Source organism: Ochotona princeps, chromosome 21, assembly GCF_030435755.1.
Source record: "Ochotona princeps isolate mOchPri1 chromosome 21, mOchPri1.hap1, whole genome shotgun sequence".
In the NCBI taxonomy this organism is placed as follows: Eukaryota; Metazoa; Chordata; class Mammalia; order Lagomorpha; family Ochotonidae; genus Ochotona; species Ochotona princeps.
In genome coordinates, this window is record NC_080852.1 from 30,912,770 (window position 1) to 30,929,704 (window position 16,935).

Sequence of the window (16,935 nt, forward strand, 5' to 3'; positions counted from 1 at the left end):
TGGAAGTTCGCTAGCCATAGCGGATGATTTTGTAAGCCAGGTTGTCATTATGGCAAGTACCTAAGAGGAGCTTCTTGGGACAGATAAGATCTGTCTTGGTTCACAATGTGAAGGTCCAGGATTTGGGGGCCCCATTCTCGCTGGAGACTGGTAACAATGGCACCAATTGGGAGAAACAGTTGCATGGTGAGGCAAGAAGCAGAACTCCGCTTAAGTAGCCAACCCACTCTCAACAAGTGCATTCCAGGGGAAGCCCCAAGTGACCTCCAGATTTCCTGCCAGAGCTGCTTCTCAGATGGCATAATTAGTTGAGTTTGCTACCTTTAATTAGCCATTAACACCAGACTGCAGAGTTAAAGTGGCTGCCTGTGTTTGGGGAGCCACTTCCCATTCCCATTGGTAACACTGGTCATTAACTTTTGGCCAAAAGAGACAGACAGCACTTGGGGGCTGTCTTGCTCAGGATCCCAAAGTTCACAGACACCTCCATCCAGATCCCGTCCACTTCACCCTCCAAGTCTCCTCTCCAACTCAGCTCATTTACTGTGACCTCTGTTTTTGGTGATTAAGCGTCGTTCAGTTTGAGAAATAATTAATTTCCCCCATTGGATATTTCAGATGCTTTTTCACTCCTTGTCTGTCGTAGGTTAACTTTAATGAACCCTTGTGGAAATGACCACATCTCTTTGTGATATAAATGTAAAAATTATCTAGAAGGAAGCCTCTATTTAGAGGTTAGATTTGGACTTAGACTCTTGTATTGAAATCATTAATGACAGCAATATAAAGTGCTTTCAAATGCTCAGAAGTTCAAAGTGTACTCTTATATTAGCTCTCTGCGCCAACAGATTTTGAAGACATAACAATGTAATAAGGACACAGTGACCGGAGCTGGGAATAGCTCATGCACATTAATATTGCCAGAACATTAAACACTTGAAAATAACTTATGGGGATGATTCCTTCAGGGATTTGCTTATAATTAATACAAAATAATTCTTGTGGCTTTTTTTTGAGGAGTAGGTTATAATTAATGCAAAAATAATTCTTGAGTTCTTTGACTTAATGGGTTTTGGTTTCTTTTAGAGATGTTGAGCTAGGGAGTATCAAGAAGTTGTTAAGATGGCATCTGACCAGAGAACTGGGACATACAAGAGCATTGTCCCAGGTGTCTTTGCATGCCATCTCTGAGGGCAGTCAAGCAAGGCACAGAAGCCATTTTATTGTGCTGGTTTTCCTCGAAAGCTCCTTGTAGTCCCCTCATCCTGTACCTCCCTTCTGGAAAGAAAGTTGACTGCAGTTGCCCTTCCTGTTTGCTTCCAGGCGTAAACGTCAGTCTTGGGTCTTAATAATTTTATGCACAAACACCCCCCCACCAAGTAAATATATCAGCTGAAAGTAATGGGAAAGATACAGGAAGCATACTAGGGTTTGAGCCTTGGCCCAAGGTTCTGAGAGCCAGGGGGTTTTCATCCACAGATAGTGGCTGCGCCTCTGCTGGGATCTGGATGAGAGAGAAAAGGAGGGGAAAAGAAAACAGGAAGTTGCTGGCCTTCTCTGAGGGTGTGAGCCTCTGGCTGTGTTGTGCGGTTCTAGTGGAAAGCACAGGTGGAACACACAATACACCCATCTCCATGGACATTTCCATCCCTTAGAAATGGTCACTCTGCTCCTGGTACCATAACAGAGGACAGAACAAATCAATCAACTACCCCAGCCAAGTGCTGGCAGTGAATACCTGGTCAAGCGGAGTCTCTAAGGTGGACTATGTCAACCAGTGGAGTCTGGAGAGATTTCATCGTGATTGGCATGGCAAGATTGGCAACAATACAGATTTGTTGAACTATCAAAACCACTTGAGCAGGACCCTAAGAGCATGCCCTACATTGGGAACCCTGGAATGGTTGGGAGGCTGGGTGGGGCTTCTCCCCTCATCTCTCCCCTTCCCCCAGATACAGGAAGGAAAGAAGAGACTGAAAACAATCATCTCACCCACTTTCCTCTAGTCCTTGTTGACCCTTTGCACTCTAATCAAATATATAAAAAATAAAAAAATAATATTTATACTACAAAAATAAAAAAAGAAATGGTCACTCTGGGAAACACAGGCTTGTCAGTATCCCAGAACCTCATTCCACCTCTTTGGGGGTGGCCATTCTGTCTCTTGATCATGGCTTGTCTGGAGAATGAAAACAGGGAGATGGAGGCATTTGAGCTCCCTCCCCCGTGCTGGAGCTTGCTGCCTTGATTCGCTCTGTGTCTTTCACATGGTCCTCTGGTTTTAGCAGCGTGCATGGTGCATGCGCCTGCTCCAAGAGCTTTGCCAGCTTCAGCAGCCTACTCCTGTTGCTCTGTGAGGCAGAGAGAGGGAGTAAGAGCAGTACTCCCTGCACTGCCTTGGGGCGGTGCTTCCCTGGGGATGCCGGCCTTTGCAGGGCCACAGATCATTTCTCCCACCCTCGCTGCACCCTTCCTTCCATGGGGAGGTTGTGAAAGCAACAGGGCAGCAAATGTGTTGAGAGCTGGGGAAATGCGAGGAGGAAATCTACGAGCTAGAAGTCTGATTTCAGGGCACAACACTTCATCACAGTGCCTGTGACAGTCGCCGGTGAGCTGGAACTTGCCTAACTGGTGAACTTTCCTTGGGTCTTTAATTGTGTGTTAGACATGCTTTGTAGATTTTTGATTTTTTTATTAGTTGATACAGTTTAGCTGGCACTAGGATCTCCTTTCCCCCTCCTCGCGTTCCCTCTGTTCTCTCCTCCAGTCTTACAATGGGTGTTGTTTTTCGCAAGTCCATCATGTTGCCACTGGGGTTTCTCCCGATAGTATAGGAAATTGTCAGTCATTCCGTTGTGGGTCCATCCTTGTAGTGCATGCATGAGGACTTATTTCTCTCCGTTTCCGCCTATGAACATGTTAATTTCCGTTACATTTCCATGATGTATTCCCTTGAGTACAGTCCACCATGGAAAGAAGAAAAAGGAAAAAAAAAAAAGATATTGAACGTTAATCCACATAAGGTTAACGAACATATAACAAAGCTATCAGTGTGGCACTAGGGTGGTGAAAAAGATGTTTAATGTTTTAATGGTAAATTACCAATGTACAGTTGTATTTAGTGATGGTATACAAAATTATGTGATTCATTAATCAAATGTGGAATGGTTGAATCAACCAGATTGTTGTATCCCTAACCTCAAATACTCACCAGTTTTTATGTCAAGAACATTTGAAAGTCACTGTCAGTGTTAATGAAATGCACAGTACGTTACTGTTGAGTGTGCCCACCACACTCTGCCTCGGGTCTCAAGAGAAGTAACAACAGTCCTCCTCCTGCCTTGTTGAGGCTTGTACCCTTGAACCTTCACCCATCTCACCATTTTGTGTTTCTCCCTGCCTCTGCTGGCCACCCTGCTGCTCTCTGCCCCTTTGACTTTGGTCGTTTCAGATTCCACGTGTAAGAACATGCAATGCCGCACGTCCTGTCCTTAGCTGATTTCACTCAGCAAAAGGCTTTCCAGTCCTGTCCACGTGATTGCAAATGACAAAATTACTCTCTTTAAGGCTGAATAGGACTTTATTGGGTGCATCCGTGCAAATTTTCTGTTTTTTAATCCGTCTGATTCCATAATTGGCTTTTGTGAATAATGTTGCAGTGAGCATGGGAGTGATAGTAATTTCATCAACATACTGATTTCAGATTTCAAGTTTTGTGGCTGAATATCCAGAAACATGGTTGCCGGGTCGTGTGGTAATTCTGAGTGTCGGAAACTCCATGTGATTCCCATAATGACGTTCTCATTCCCTTTCTCATCCTAAGCATCACGTATCCTTGTAACTTCATCTTTTAGGTAGTAGCCATTCTGACAGCTGAGAGGTGATGTCTAGTTGTGCATCTTAATTTGCATTTTCTTGATTCTTGATGAATGCTTTTTCCCTACATTAAGCATTTGTATGTCCTTTTCAAAAATAAAATCTCCTCTTTGGACAAGGGTGGGTGATAAGTGCTCACAGATCATGATAGCACGGTAATAACATGTCGTTTGAAATATCGTGAGAATTACTCTAATGTGCTAAACATACAAAGTGAGCACATGCCATTGGAAAACCTGCACCAGCAGATCTGCTCAGTGTGGAGTTGCCACAAAGCCTGCAAGTTGTAGTACTACACCTGCCCCACTTGTTTCCAACTGCCTTCTCCCCTCCCTCCACCTCTCCCTCCCTCCCCTCCCTTCCTTGTCTCCCCTCCCTCTCCTCCCCCTCTCTGCCTTTTAAATCAATAAGTACAAATTTTACTAATCTGACTTTTAATACTCATCATGTTCCTTAAATGCTTTCCCCCATTTGTATATATAGAATATGTATCATTTTGAAAGATTTGTTTATTCAAAAGACAGCAACAGAGAGATCTTCCATCTGCTTGTTCATCTTCAAATGGCTGGGAAAGACTGAAATTGGCAAGCAACCTAGTGTCCCACGTGGTTGACAAGGGCCTAAGCAACTGAGCCATCCTCTGTTGCCTTCCCAGGCGTATCAGCAGGGAGCTGAATTGGAAGCAGAGCAGCCAGGGCTGGAATTGGCACTCCAGTGTGGCTTAACTCTTTGTGCCACAATACTGGGCCCAAAATGTTTATCACTGAAGGTTACCATTTTTTAAAAGAAAAAAAATCAAATACATGTAATCACATTCATTGCTTATATTTATGACATTATTTTATTTCATGAAGTTTATATCTGAGTCATTTTTGTGAATTCAGAGGTCATTGCTAATCACAGTACCAGTGGAAATGCCAGTTTGAATGTAAGCGGTGCTGCCTCAAAAATGCAAAAATCCCTTCACTGTGACAGACGCCATCGCATTAAAAGGTGATGAAGCCCATGCACACTGTTAATGCAGCATTTGCCGAGATGGGATAATAGAAACTGGCAGTTTGTCACTTTTGGTATCCTGAAAATCGTAATTGATCTCCCATTTCTGAAGTGCTCGAGCGAAGCATGGCTACACTGCTTTTCCTGTTGAATCCACTTGATTACTTGTGGACCCTGTGAGAGACCAGACTGCCCCTCAAGCCCCTAGTGGCCGCCTCTACCCAGGATTGTGGGACATGCATGTGCGTTCACACGTAGCACACCTTGCCCTAACACCTGCCCACGGGGTGGTGTCGGGGACCCTTGGCTCAGGCTCATCTAGGAAACTTCTTCCCACAGGTACGTTCCCATGTCAGGCTCTGAAGCAGAACCTAGAGACCTGCAGCTCAGACAGTTTTGCCAAGTGCCTCTGTCCATGGCAGTCTGAGTACCACAGGGAGGTGGTGCAGCAGAGGGTCCAGTGCCCGTGTTCTCAGCGCCAGTGATGTCTAGTTCTGACAATTCTGGTGACTCAGTCTCCTTTTCCATTTTTGCACCCAGGACTCGTCACTCACGTCTGTCACCTGTTCACCGTGACCGCCACACTGTGCTTGGACACGGACAATAAAAGCAACACGGAGCTGGCGGCTGCGCTACTCTTCTCGCTGCTGGATATTCTGCACGGCATGCTCACCTACACGTCTGGCGTCGTGCGGCTGGCCTTGCAGGTAGTGGATCTCCGCCTCCTGCGTCTCAAATGACCATGCTCCGTCCACTGGCCCCTTCCATGTGCTTCTTGCTCTTCTTCCTGTGTTGCATTTTGCTTTTGTTTTTGCTTTCTGTAAAAACAAAAACAAACAAAAATGCTAACATACCATTCTTTGGAGAAAGTCCATTGAAAAGCTGTCTCTGGGAGACCCATATCAGAAACAGCCAATCTGATCAAAAGATCTAAAAGGATTATTCAGCCGTCACCAACTGATGGAATCCTGCCACTCATAGCAAAGGGTTGAGTGAAATAGGCCAGTTATGGAAAGACAGGACAAGCACTGTGATCTGTGCTTAGAATATTGGTTCCTCCAGGCTGTGGAGAGTCCAGGTGAGGCAGAAGAATGAAGTTGGATAATAGATAGCACAGCACGGGCCATACAGGAGTGACACGTCTCAGTGCTTTCCAACACCAGGGGGTGACTCTCAACTATAACACATGGTGCACTGAGTGAAGACCTGCAGGAGAGGAACTAGTGGGTTCCGATCCCAAGAGAGAAGGACGGCGACAGGCTCGTTTCCGAGCTGGATGGGTTTGTTCCATGTCTGAGTTGAAATGTGTCAGTGTACCGCACACAGATGTGCCAGTGTCCCGAGCTCATCAGACAAGTTAAATAAGGTGGGAAAGCATTTGTCCACACTGCCTTAAGGCCAAGTTAAAGCAGCTGGTGAAGCCAAGACGTGCTAAGCACTCCGTGGGAAACTGCCCCAGCCCGAGGGCACAGCACTTGCAGTAGGTGTACACTAGGGTTGGCCGTGGCAGCTGGCACCTTCCCACCCACCTGCAGCTGGATGCCTGCACTTGCTGGAAACTGTGGACTGAATTCACACACACATACACACAGAGCCATGTTTATGTGTGCATTGATACATGCAACATACATGCAGCATGTAAACTCTCACCCTTTTCCTGTATTCTCCCTACGGTAGAACTGAGAGACCCTTCTGGGGATTAGAGAGATCCAGTGGCTGTGAAAGCAGCAAGGCAGGCTTCCCTGAACTGCGGCCTGGGTTTTCTTAGCATCGTGCTGTTAGGCCAGCAGGAAGAGTTGCGGTTTATCTGAATCCTTTCCGTGTTACGGGCCGCAGCAGCAGGTTTTGTTTAATGTTCTCACCAACCCAATGAGTCCATGATTCTTGCATCAGCTGCAAGGCAGGAGTTCATTGCTACTTGCACAGTCCTGGTAAAGTTGCAGGAAATGCATGTCACATCCTAACGTCCTAGCAGAAGCTGACATGGAACTTTTTTTTTTGATTGGAAAGTCAGATACAGAGAGGAGAGACAGACAGGAAGATCTTCCATCTGCTGATTCACTCCCCAAGTGACAGCATTGGCCAGAGCTGTGCCAATCCAAAGCCACAAGCCCAGAGCCTCTTCCGGGTCTCCCATGTGGGTGCAGAGTCCCAAGGCCTTGGGCTGTCCTCTGCTGCTTTCCCTGGCCATACGCAGGGAGCTGGATGAGAAGGAGGGCCATCAGGAATAAAACTGGCGGCCATATGGGATCCTGACACATGCAAGGCAAGGACTGTAGCCGCTAGGCTACTGTGCTGGGCCCCAGAAATTGACATTAAAAGCAGACTGTCTTGATACCTTGCCAAGAGCCTCAGTAGCCGAGCCAAGAGTGAGTCCCAGGGTTCTGGCATAGTCTCCACTGTGCATCATTATGATAAACAGCAGCTTTCACCCTGTTAAGCTGATCAGTATTTAGCTTGTCTAATAGGGTTCCATAAATAATTCCAGGATCCTTCCCACAAGTAATAGTAGTCGGTCACAGAGTACTCCAGTGTGAAGCCAGTTGCCTCTGAGTCACCGCCTCGTGTCTGTTTGCTCATCTGTCTCCGTGGGAGGGGCAGAGTGTGGCTGAGCCTTGGGAATCCTCGGGTGTCTGTTCCTACTTCTCCTCGTTGTCCCTGCACGTCTGTCTTCAGAGAACCTTGGCATTTTTTCTGCTTCCACAAGGGTGGGTGTGTATGATTCCTGCAGCTATGGCCAGCAGGGCCTGTCACCAGAGGCCTTGAGGATATTGAATCTGTGTGGTGACATGTCTTTGAAAACAGCAAATGCCCAGTATAATAATATAGTGGCTAAATGTCTTGCCTTGCACACGCCGGGATCCCATATGGGTGCCAGTTTGTACCCAGCTGCTCCACTTCTCATCCAGCTCCCTGCTTGTGGCCTGGGAAAGCAGTTGAGGACGGCCCAATGCCTTGGGATCCTGTCCCCACGTGGGGGACCCGGAAGAAGCTCCTGGCTTCAGATCAGCTCAGCTCTGACTGTTTTGGTCAGTTGGGGAGTGACCCAGTGGATGGAAGATCTTTCTTGCTATCTCTTCTCTCTGTAAAATCTGACCTTCCAAAAAAAAAAAAGTTTTTTAAAAAAATTGTAGATTTTCAAAAAGGATGAAAAGTTTCCAAATATCCCCTTTCAATTAGCTACTGAGCCAGTTAATCATTGGGTTTCTGTATTCTGTTCATATTGTTCAACATTGCTAAGTATCTCACTGGTAGTCTCTTTTGGAATCCTCTCTCACTTTTAAAAAGGGTTTATTTTTATTGGAAAGAGAATAAGTCGGAGAGAAAGATCTTCTATTCACTGGTTTACACCCCTCATGGCCTCAATGGCCAGGTCTGAGCCGATCAGAAGCCAGGAGCCAGGAGCTTCTTCTAGATTTCCAGTGTTCCAAGGCTATGGGCCTTCCTCCATTGCTTTCCCAGATTGTAAGCAGGAAACTGGCTTGGGAGTGGAGCCGGCAGGACATGAACTGGGACCCATATGGGATCCCAGTGCTTGGAAATGGAGGATTAGCCAGTTGAGCCATAGCGTAGGTCCCGGATGCTCTCTTGTGATATCTGCCATGTTTTGCTTTTGGCCTCAATCTCGCTGCTCCCTGGTGTCAGTCTAAATGAGCTAGAGTCCTCAAGGTTGAATTAAGGGGGAAAGTTGGGCAAAGAAATGGGTTTGTGCATCCAAGACACATCTGCCTGCGACACTGAGTGGCAAGTCCTCTGATAAACCCAAGGTCACCTCTCGTGTTTATAAACGCACTGTCCTTGAACCTTCCTTCCACTCCGGGTTGATACTTTTATGAAGGGAGTTCAGTTTTTCATGCATTCTCCCATGCAGAATTTGCTGTAGTCACTCTGTGGAATGCATGGCAGCTTTTGCAAGGCAGTTAGGTAGTCTGTGAGCCCAGTGGGTGGGGCCTAGATGGCTGTTAGTGCTGAGAAGCAACAGTGTAGCTCTTGGTGGCCTTACGGGACTACTGGAGGACCTGGAGGGAAAAGTCATCTAACCAGCTGCTGCTGGAGTCCTCCCTGATTTTAGAAAGGAGACAGTGGCTTGTTGTCCCTTGCTGCCACCAAGGGTCCACTTTGCTGAGTCAACTGTATCTTTCCCAAGAGGGAATGAATCCAGCACAGCAGGGAAGGGGTTCTTGGGGAAAGGTCACTGTTCCATTGAAGCGTGCGTCTTAAGGCAAGGCCTAGATTGCCGCTATACAGAAAGATTTGGGGCCTTTGGAATGGCTCTGTCCGTTGGTATTCCAGGAGGAAGTTATGTCTTCATGATGAAATCAGTCTGAGGGGAGCGCCAAGCTCATGATTGCCACTGCTGACTATAGCTTGCAAATGGCGCATGGCGTTAAAAGGCAGACATCCGATTTTGAGTCGCATCCCTCTGAACACGAGAACAGGCAGCTGAAATTCTGACCAGAGGCAGTATGTGCACAGGAAGCCCACACTGAGGAGACAGACCCAGGGATCCCGGTTCCGGGCCCAAGGTGGGGCAACCTGTAGCCTTCTCCTGGGCTTCTGGCTAAGCCTGTTTTCTAAAAGAGGTTTTGTGCACTCTGAACAAAAAATAAAAACAGTGTGTATGAAAGAAATGTACTCATGGTAAAAAGAAACAATCAATAATCACATAATTATTCGTGTGTAGAATAGAGATCTCCCATGAAATTAGTTTGCAAATTTGCCAGTAGAAAAAGTAGTATTTTAAGTATGAATCACTCATTTTCTTTCTTTCTTTTTACTATTTGAAAGAGAAAGGTGTCTTTCATCCACTGGGTCATCCAGCTGGAAGTAACGACCAGCACTGCACCAGGCCAAAGCCAGGAGCATCACCCTGTCTCCCATGATAGTGGCAGGGTTCCACACACTTGACCATTTCTGCTGCTGTTCCCAGGCCATTACCAGGGAGCTGGGTTGGAAGTAAGACCACTGAGACATGAACTGGCACCCAAATGAGATGCCAGCTTTGCAGGCAGGTGCTTTCCCCACTGCATCACAATGCCAGCCCCCCTTTCTTGTTTACACTTCAGTTTAGCTGAGATGTCCCTTGGGAATGTAGACTCATCCTGCCTCACCATTCAAAGGTGTGCTTTAGGCAAAAAATGTATGTGCGGTATGTGTGTGTGTGTGTGTGTGTGTGTGTGTAACAGAAGGGAAGGAAGCAGAATGAGAATGCGTTGGGCATGGAACCTGTGACATACATGGCATTGCCCGTAGATGAGCATGTGTGACCTGGACTCACATGGCCCACATGTGTCATCTGACTTTGTCACCCATTGTCTGTGGGACTTCAGGTGAAGTCCTTCATTTCTCTAAACTTTGATTTTCTAGTATCAAAAAAGGGGGAGAGCAGAGCCTGGGCTTAGGAGGGTTGAGAGGTTAAAGGGCTTTGCTGCTGTAGTAGGTGTGATGTCACCATTGCCCCGCCAATAGCAGCCCTGTCACTGTTGCTTCTGTGGGCTGTTCGGGTCAGCCTCCGCAGCTGGAGCAGGTGCACTCTGTCATTGTCTCAGCCAAGCATAACATTTCTTCTGGGTCCTATGTATGTCCTATACCAAGGGGCAGAGACTTGGTGTGTCCCTTGCTTCTGCTGATGTACCTAGACCCATCTCCCGTAGCCATGCCTCCTCATCACCACAACGCCATTCATTTGTCTCCCCTCCAGGCCCAGAAGTCTGGCTCCAGAGGGGACACACAGGCTGCAGAAGACCTGTTGCTGCTGAGCAGGCCACTGACCGACCTCATCAGCCTGCTCATCCCACTGGTAAGCACCGCCCCAGTTTGTGTATCTCCCAGTGCACTGTGGAGGCGCTGCTGTTTGGTTTGAATCTCGCTGTCTCTCGTGTGTCTGTGTTATTTTATTCTCTTCCAAACTAGAACTAAAAGAGCATTTGGAAGATTGTGTGGCCAGAGAATACCAGGCTTCCAGGCTTCTACTTTTTTTTTTTTTCAAATCGGTTTCCTCATCCTGTTTCTAAAAAGATATTTCATCAAGGTTAAAAAAAAAACCTCAAATCCTATTACTTGATTCTTGAAGTTTGAAAAAAACAACAAATGAATTTTAAGAAGGTGTAAATAAATGATTTTGAAACAGAATTTTTCAGTTACTTGGCATGCAAGTACTCCTTTAATCTGAACAGCAATGGAATGATATCAGTGAAATTAGGTAAAACCAGGTAAGGAACCACAGGATCACTGAATACACAGTGTGAATACGCAGCTTTTTCCTTGGTTCAAAGAAAAGAAATGCAGTTTGGTTAGATGATTCCATAGAGTTAGCCAGCAAGTACAGGTTCTGTTATCTGAGGGGGAAAGAGGGACGTGATCAGTCAGTACTTGTTACATTAAGCGAAAGTGGACAAAGGGGAAAGCAGTCCCCCAAGTCTGACTGATAGGAGTGCAGGGGAGTAAGGGAGCAACCCCAGACTCCAAGTCACTTAGGCATACCTCTGACCGAATGGAAGGCTCTCTGTTGAATGTCGCACAGGTTAGGGAGGATGGCTTCAGTTTAATTTTTGCTAATTTTTGTTGTATTCAAAACGTGTAAAGGAACTGACAGGCAGAGATTTTTCATCCACCGGTTCACTCCTCACTTGCCCTCAGTAACCAGGACTAGGGACCAGCATCGTAGCGGAGCGTGTTAATCATACAGGTGCCGGTTCCTGTCCCGACTTCACCACTTATGGTATGGTCTGGGAAAAGGAGTGGAAGGATGACCATCATGTTTGGACCCTGGCCACTGAAATCTCCTGGCTCCTAGGTCTGACCTGCTCCAGCACTGGTCATTGTGGCCATCTGCAGAGCGAACCAATGGTTAAAAGATCCATCTCTCTTTCTCCCTGACTCTTCCTTTCAATAAATAGATCTTTAAAAAGAAGAAAGAAACTACCCCTAAGCCAGGTGGGGCTCTGCCAGGTCACAGCCAGGATCCCAGAACACCGTCTGGGTTTCCCAGGTGTATGACAGAATTCCTAGCCATGGCATCATCACCCGCCTCTTCCCAGGGTGCACATTAGCATGACTCTGGGGACAGAGCAGAGCTGAGACGCAGGCCCCACCGTGCCAACCTGAAACATAGGTGTCTTGTGTGGCCTCCCTTCTGCCATCCAGTGCCAAGTACCCCGGTGAGTCTAGAGTCTAAGGACCAGATACAAAACTCAGGCTCTTGTGAACAAGAGAAAAAACGAACACAGGTGACACTATCTTTCATAATACTTCAAAGATTTTTAAATGGCCCCATTAAGTTGAAGGAAAGCTGATGCAATGTGTGGAACGGAGGGCAATATTTGATTTATAGGAAAAGGATCAAATGGAAGAAAGATAACTTTAAGAAGACACAGAAGGAGCCTGTGTTAGAGAAAGCATCTGGAGGACGTTGTGTCACATGTCTGTCTTGGTGACAGGGTTTTGTTTTTTGTGCCACATTTTGAGGTTTGTCTTCCTCTGCTAGGTGGATTTATTCCAGTTGCACCTCCTGATCCTGCCGTGACTCGTCACTGTGTTGTTTTATAATCTCCTTCCAAATGCTTCTCTGTGGTGCTTCTAAGGTTTTGTGAAAGCCTCCGATGTGCTGATCACCTCCCAAAAACCTTTGGCACAGCTTGATTCTGCAGTGCTAAAGTGGGAAGTCACGGGAGAGTATAACTGCCATGGACCCTTTTGTGCCAAATATCAGAGCGTGTGACAACGCGAGCCAAGAAAGACCGAAAACAGACAGGAAGCATTCAGAAACCGTGATGGCATCGCCACACGTTGCTTACCAGATCAGGAGAACAAACACAGTGACAGAGTAAATGACAGGCACTGCTTGGTCTGCAGGCTAAATCTGGCCACCCTCCTGTTTCTGAAAATCAAGTTGTATTGAAACATATCGTAAACCTACACAGTTCGTTAACTCACTGTCTCCGTCTGCTTGTGCTCTCAATGGCAGCCTTGAGTAGTAGTAGCAGAGATGCACAGTCCACAAACCTGTGTTATTACTCTGGGTTTTTTTTGTTCCCCAGAAAATGTTTATTGACCCCCTGGTATAAGAGATATAAATATAGTAATAAAATTAATCTCTTAGAGTTGTCTTTCTGTCTGTGCTCTGATAATAGATTGTACCTTTTCAGTTTTCTATAATTTTAAGCATTGATCATCCATTATTTTAAACAAAGGTCAATAAATTCAATTAAGTATGGAAGACATTGGCTACATTCTTTTCCATAAAAAGATGTATTTATTTGAAAATCAGAGTTGTAAAGAGAGGGAGAGACAGAGAAATCTTCCACCCTCTAATTCACTCCCCAGATGGTTGCTATGATCAGGGCTGGGCCAAACTGAAGGTAGGACCCAGGGGTGTCATCTGCGTCTCCCATGTGTGTGACAGCACCAGATGCTATTATCATCTGCTTTTCACAGGCCATTAGCAGGGAGTTGGATTTGGAAATGGAGCAGCTGGAACAGGAACTGATGCCAGAATGGATGCCAGCATCGCTGGTGGCCAGTTTTCTGCTACACCACAATGCCAGCACCTTGACTTCCATCTTTAATTACAATACAAAGAGGGAAAATGAAAATCAAACACTCACTGTCAGCAAATACTGTCCATGAGTCTGAAGAATATAATAGCGTGTTTATACTAGTCTGGGTCCCCTCAGGAGATGGGGAGCATAAGAAGTTAACCCTGTGCCTGCTGTGTTGGCTTCTCATATGGTTGCTGGTTTGTGTCCCAGTTGCTGCACTTGCAGTTAGTTCAGCTTCCTGCTTATGACCTGGGAAAACAGCAGAGGACGGCCCAACTTCTTGGAACCCTGCCCCCGCTTGGAAGACCCAGATGAATTCCTGGCTACCAGATTTGGATCAGCTCAGCTCTGGCCATTGTTGCAATTTGGGAATGAAGCAGTGGATGGAAGATCTCTGTCTCTCCTCTGTAAATCCGCCTTTCCAATAAAAGTGAATCTTTAAAAACAACAGGAAGGGGCCTGGCATGGAAGCCTAGTGGCTAAAGTCCTCAACTTGCATGCCCCAGGATCCAGTATGGGCAGTGGTTCTTGTCCTGGTTGTTCCACTTCCCTGCTAGCTCCCTGCTTGTGGCCTGGGAAAGCAGTAGAGGATTGGCCAAGCCTTGGAACCCTGCACCTGTGGGAGACCCAGAAGAATCTTCTAGCTCCTAGCTCCTCGATTTGGATTGGTTCAGCTCCGGCCATTGCAGCTCCTTGGGGAGTGAACCAGCTGATGAAGGAGCTTTCTCTCTGTCTCTCCTCTCTGTAAATGACTTACCAAGAAAAATAACTGAATCTTAAAGGGCAGGGAGGGGGAAGCCACACAATGATTTAAACAGGACAATTTTAGCATGGAGAATTAATAAGTCGTGATAAAAGAATAGCTAAGAATTTTAAAGAGTTCTGCAGGGCATCTTAAAACTGAGAAACAACTACCTAAGGAAGGATGAACTTGTAAGGGGAACTGCTTCCCTAGTACTGCTGCTCAGACCTCACTGGGGAAGGCAGGGCTGTGGCCCATGGAACAGGAAAGAAGCCAGGTCTAGAGCCAGTCCTCCGTGAGCAGAAAACAGAGGGTAGGGGAGTGGCAGCCAGCAGGCAGGCAAGTAGAGGGGGGCGGAGTGCCGCTGCTCTGGGGAGCACTAGAGAGCTTGGTGCCTGGTATACGCTGGGGATGGGAAGAGGGAACACAGGAAGCACACTTGTGCAGGACGTGGCCAAGCAGGAGGAGCTGAGGGACCCAGGCCCACGGAAAGCCCGGAGCACAGAGCAGTTGTGTGGGAGGACCAGGAGAGTGGTCCCAGGCCAGGCTAAGGCTGGGAGTTGCTAAGGGTCCACACAGAATGCTGGCAGCTCGCCAGAGGACTCGGAGAGCCCCCCTCCTCATGCTGGTGTAACCAGTACCCCCTATTCAGGGGAAACAAACGAATCAAGGCAGCAGCAAATTTTATAGGAAGGATCGGTCAAGGAATTCTTACTTGGTCCTAGAGCGGGTGTTGAAACATAAATTAGGAGTTGACTGGTGACTGGGTATCTGGAACAGTGATCAGAATTCCTCCTGGGAGAGTAAAGATGATGCAGTGTAAGAAGTCTCTTGTTTTCCAGAGTTTCCTAATTTGTACTTTACGTAGTTTATGTTCGGGTGCATCCTGCTGACTCCCCCCAACCCCCAGGCAAGGGCTGGGCATTCTAGTTGTTCTAGACATTGCCAATTTTTAAAAAATTAATTTATTTGCAACCCTAAAAGGTGTATGGTGAGGTTTTATGGGTTTGGATTGTATTTCTATAATGATTGGGTCATCTTTTCATGGGCTCATCTGCCAGTGTTTTTATATTTTGCTGGGTTGTTTTGAAATGCAAATTTCCTTCATAATCTAGCTACATTAATATAAAAGTAAGTGAGTTGCTTTTAAAAAGGGGTTTGAATGTATAATTTTAGTGCCTAGCATGTTTCCCAATATTTTAGATAGTTACTGTTGCGTGGGATAATTTTAATTAACTTTAAATAATGAGTCTTAACTTTATTTTTTGCCAATTGTAGTTGTAATTTTTTCTAGTTAAGAACATTCAGCTGCTCTTTTCCAAATGGATTTTCCCCCATTTTAATCCATGTTCCAGGACAAGCTAAGTTGACAGTGACATGGAAGGTGAAGCGCCAGCAGCAGAGAACGGGCGTTGGCCTAGCAGTTAGGGTGCTTGTGTGGAGTTTGATTCTCTGCTCCAGCCCTGACTCCAGCCTGCCTGAGCCCTGGCTCCTGCCTCCCTCCCGAGAAACCTGCATGACATTCCTAGCTCTTAGCTCCAGCCCTCACACAACCTCTGGCCATCGCTGACTTGTGAATGAACCAGTGGATGGGGCTCTCTTTGTTTCTCTGATATTTAAAACATAATAAAAAATAAAAAGAAATTATGAAAGAATTCAGATAGTTCATAGAAAAATAAAGATTTTTTAAATTGATCTAGTTTTATTTGAAAGGCAAGTTTTATAGAGAGAAGAAGGGGAGGGAGAGGCCTTCCATTCACTGATTCACTCCCCAGATGGCTGTAACAGCCAGAGCTGTGCCAGTTCAGAACCAAGAACTTCTTTCCAGTCTCCCAGATGGGTTTAGGGACCCAAAAGCTTGAGCCATCCTCCATTGGTTTCTCAGCTCATAAGCAGAGAGGTGGATGGGAAGTGGAACAGCCAGGACTCAAACTGGCACCCATATGGGATGCTGGTGCCACAGGGAGAAGACTAATCTATAATGCTATCCAACCAGTCCCAGAAAAATGGAGTTGGAATATAAGTTTATTTTGGTGCAAATAGTTTTGAAAAAAAATCTGTGTAGGTTTCTCATTACACACATTGCCCATGACTTTTGTAAAGAGCCCTCATGAGCACAGCGATCGTAACAGCACAGCCTTGTGCGGTGCTTACACTGCGGCTGAGCTCCACCACTTACCAGCTGGTGCCTCGGGCAGATACTGAGTAACAGTACTTTCTGATGTGTCTACACCACCGTTTTTTCATCTGTAGGAACTAGCTGGATTGGGAGAGAGCTGTCAGGCTTCAGTGTCCCTTGGCAAGACACTCAGCAAGCACAGCTCGGTGAGCAGTGAGGCGCACACCTGTCTCACTAGCTCCGTGCCGCTCGCCGGGCTTTCCCCTGGATGTCATGTGGTCCTCCTCTCTGATGCTGAACCCTTGCACCCCTGACAGGGAGGAACCACGCAACTCTGACCTCAAGGTCAAATCCCACCTGCCCTCAAGCTGGACAATTTAAGGAAATATTCTTTTGAAATACAGTATACAAACCAAGAGATGCATGTTATTGTATAGATAAATCAGATTTTTTTCCAATCTGATCACACAGCCAATACCAAAATTTAGAACAAAGCATTACTAGTACCCCAAGACTCCTCAGCTCACCTTCTCCATTTCTTTTAGTATGGGAAGTAAGTATGTTGTTATACATATGTTATGATTCAGTGAAGTACTACTTATAGCTGTCTAGCAAATGACATGGTGTCCACATGGTTTTGTATTTTTCCATGTAGACTGCCG

General features: G+C 46.3%; 1 protein-coding gene across 2 annotated transcripts in view; it reads left to right on the plus strand.

Moving 5' to 3' along the window:
• The window catches only part of ULK4 (unc-51 like kinase 4), a 328,855-nt gene that overhangs the window by 207,658 nt on the left and 104,262 nt on the right, over positions 1-16,935 (plus strand). For both annotated transcript variants that reach the window (XM_058678919.1, XM_058678920.1), the window contains exons 32-33: positions 5,413-5,579; positions 10,574-10,672. In XM_058678919.1, coding sequence (XP_058534902.1) covers positions 5,413-5,579; positions 10,574-10,672 — 266 coding nt within the window. The remainder of the gene's footprint in view (positions 1-5,412; positions 5,580-10,573; positions 10,673-16,935) is intronic.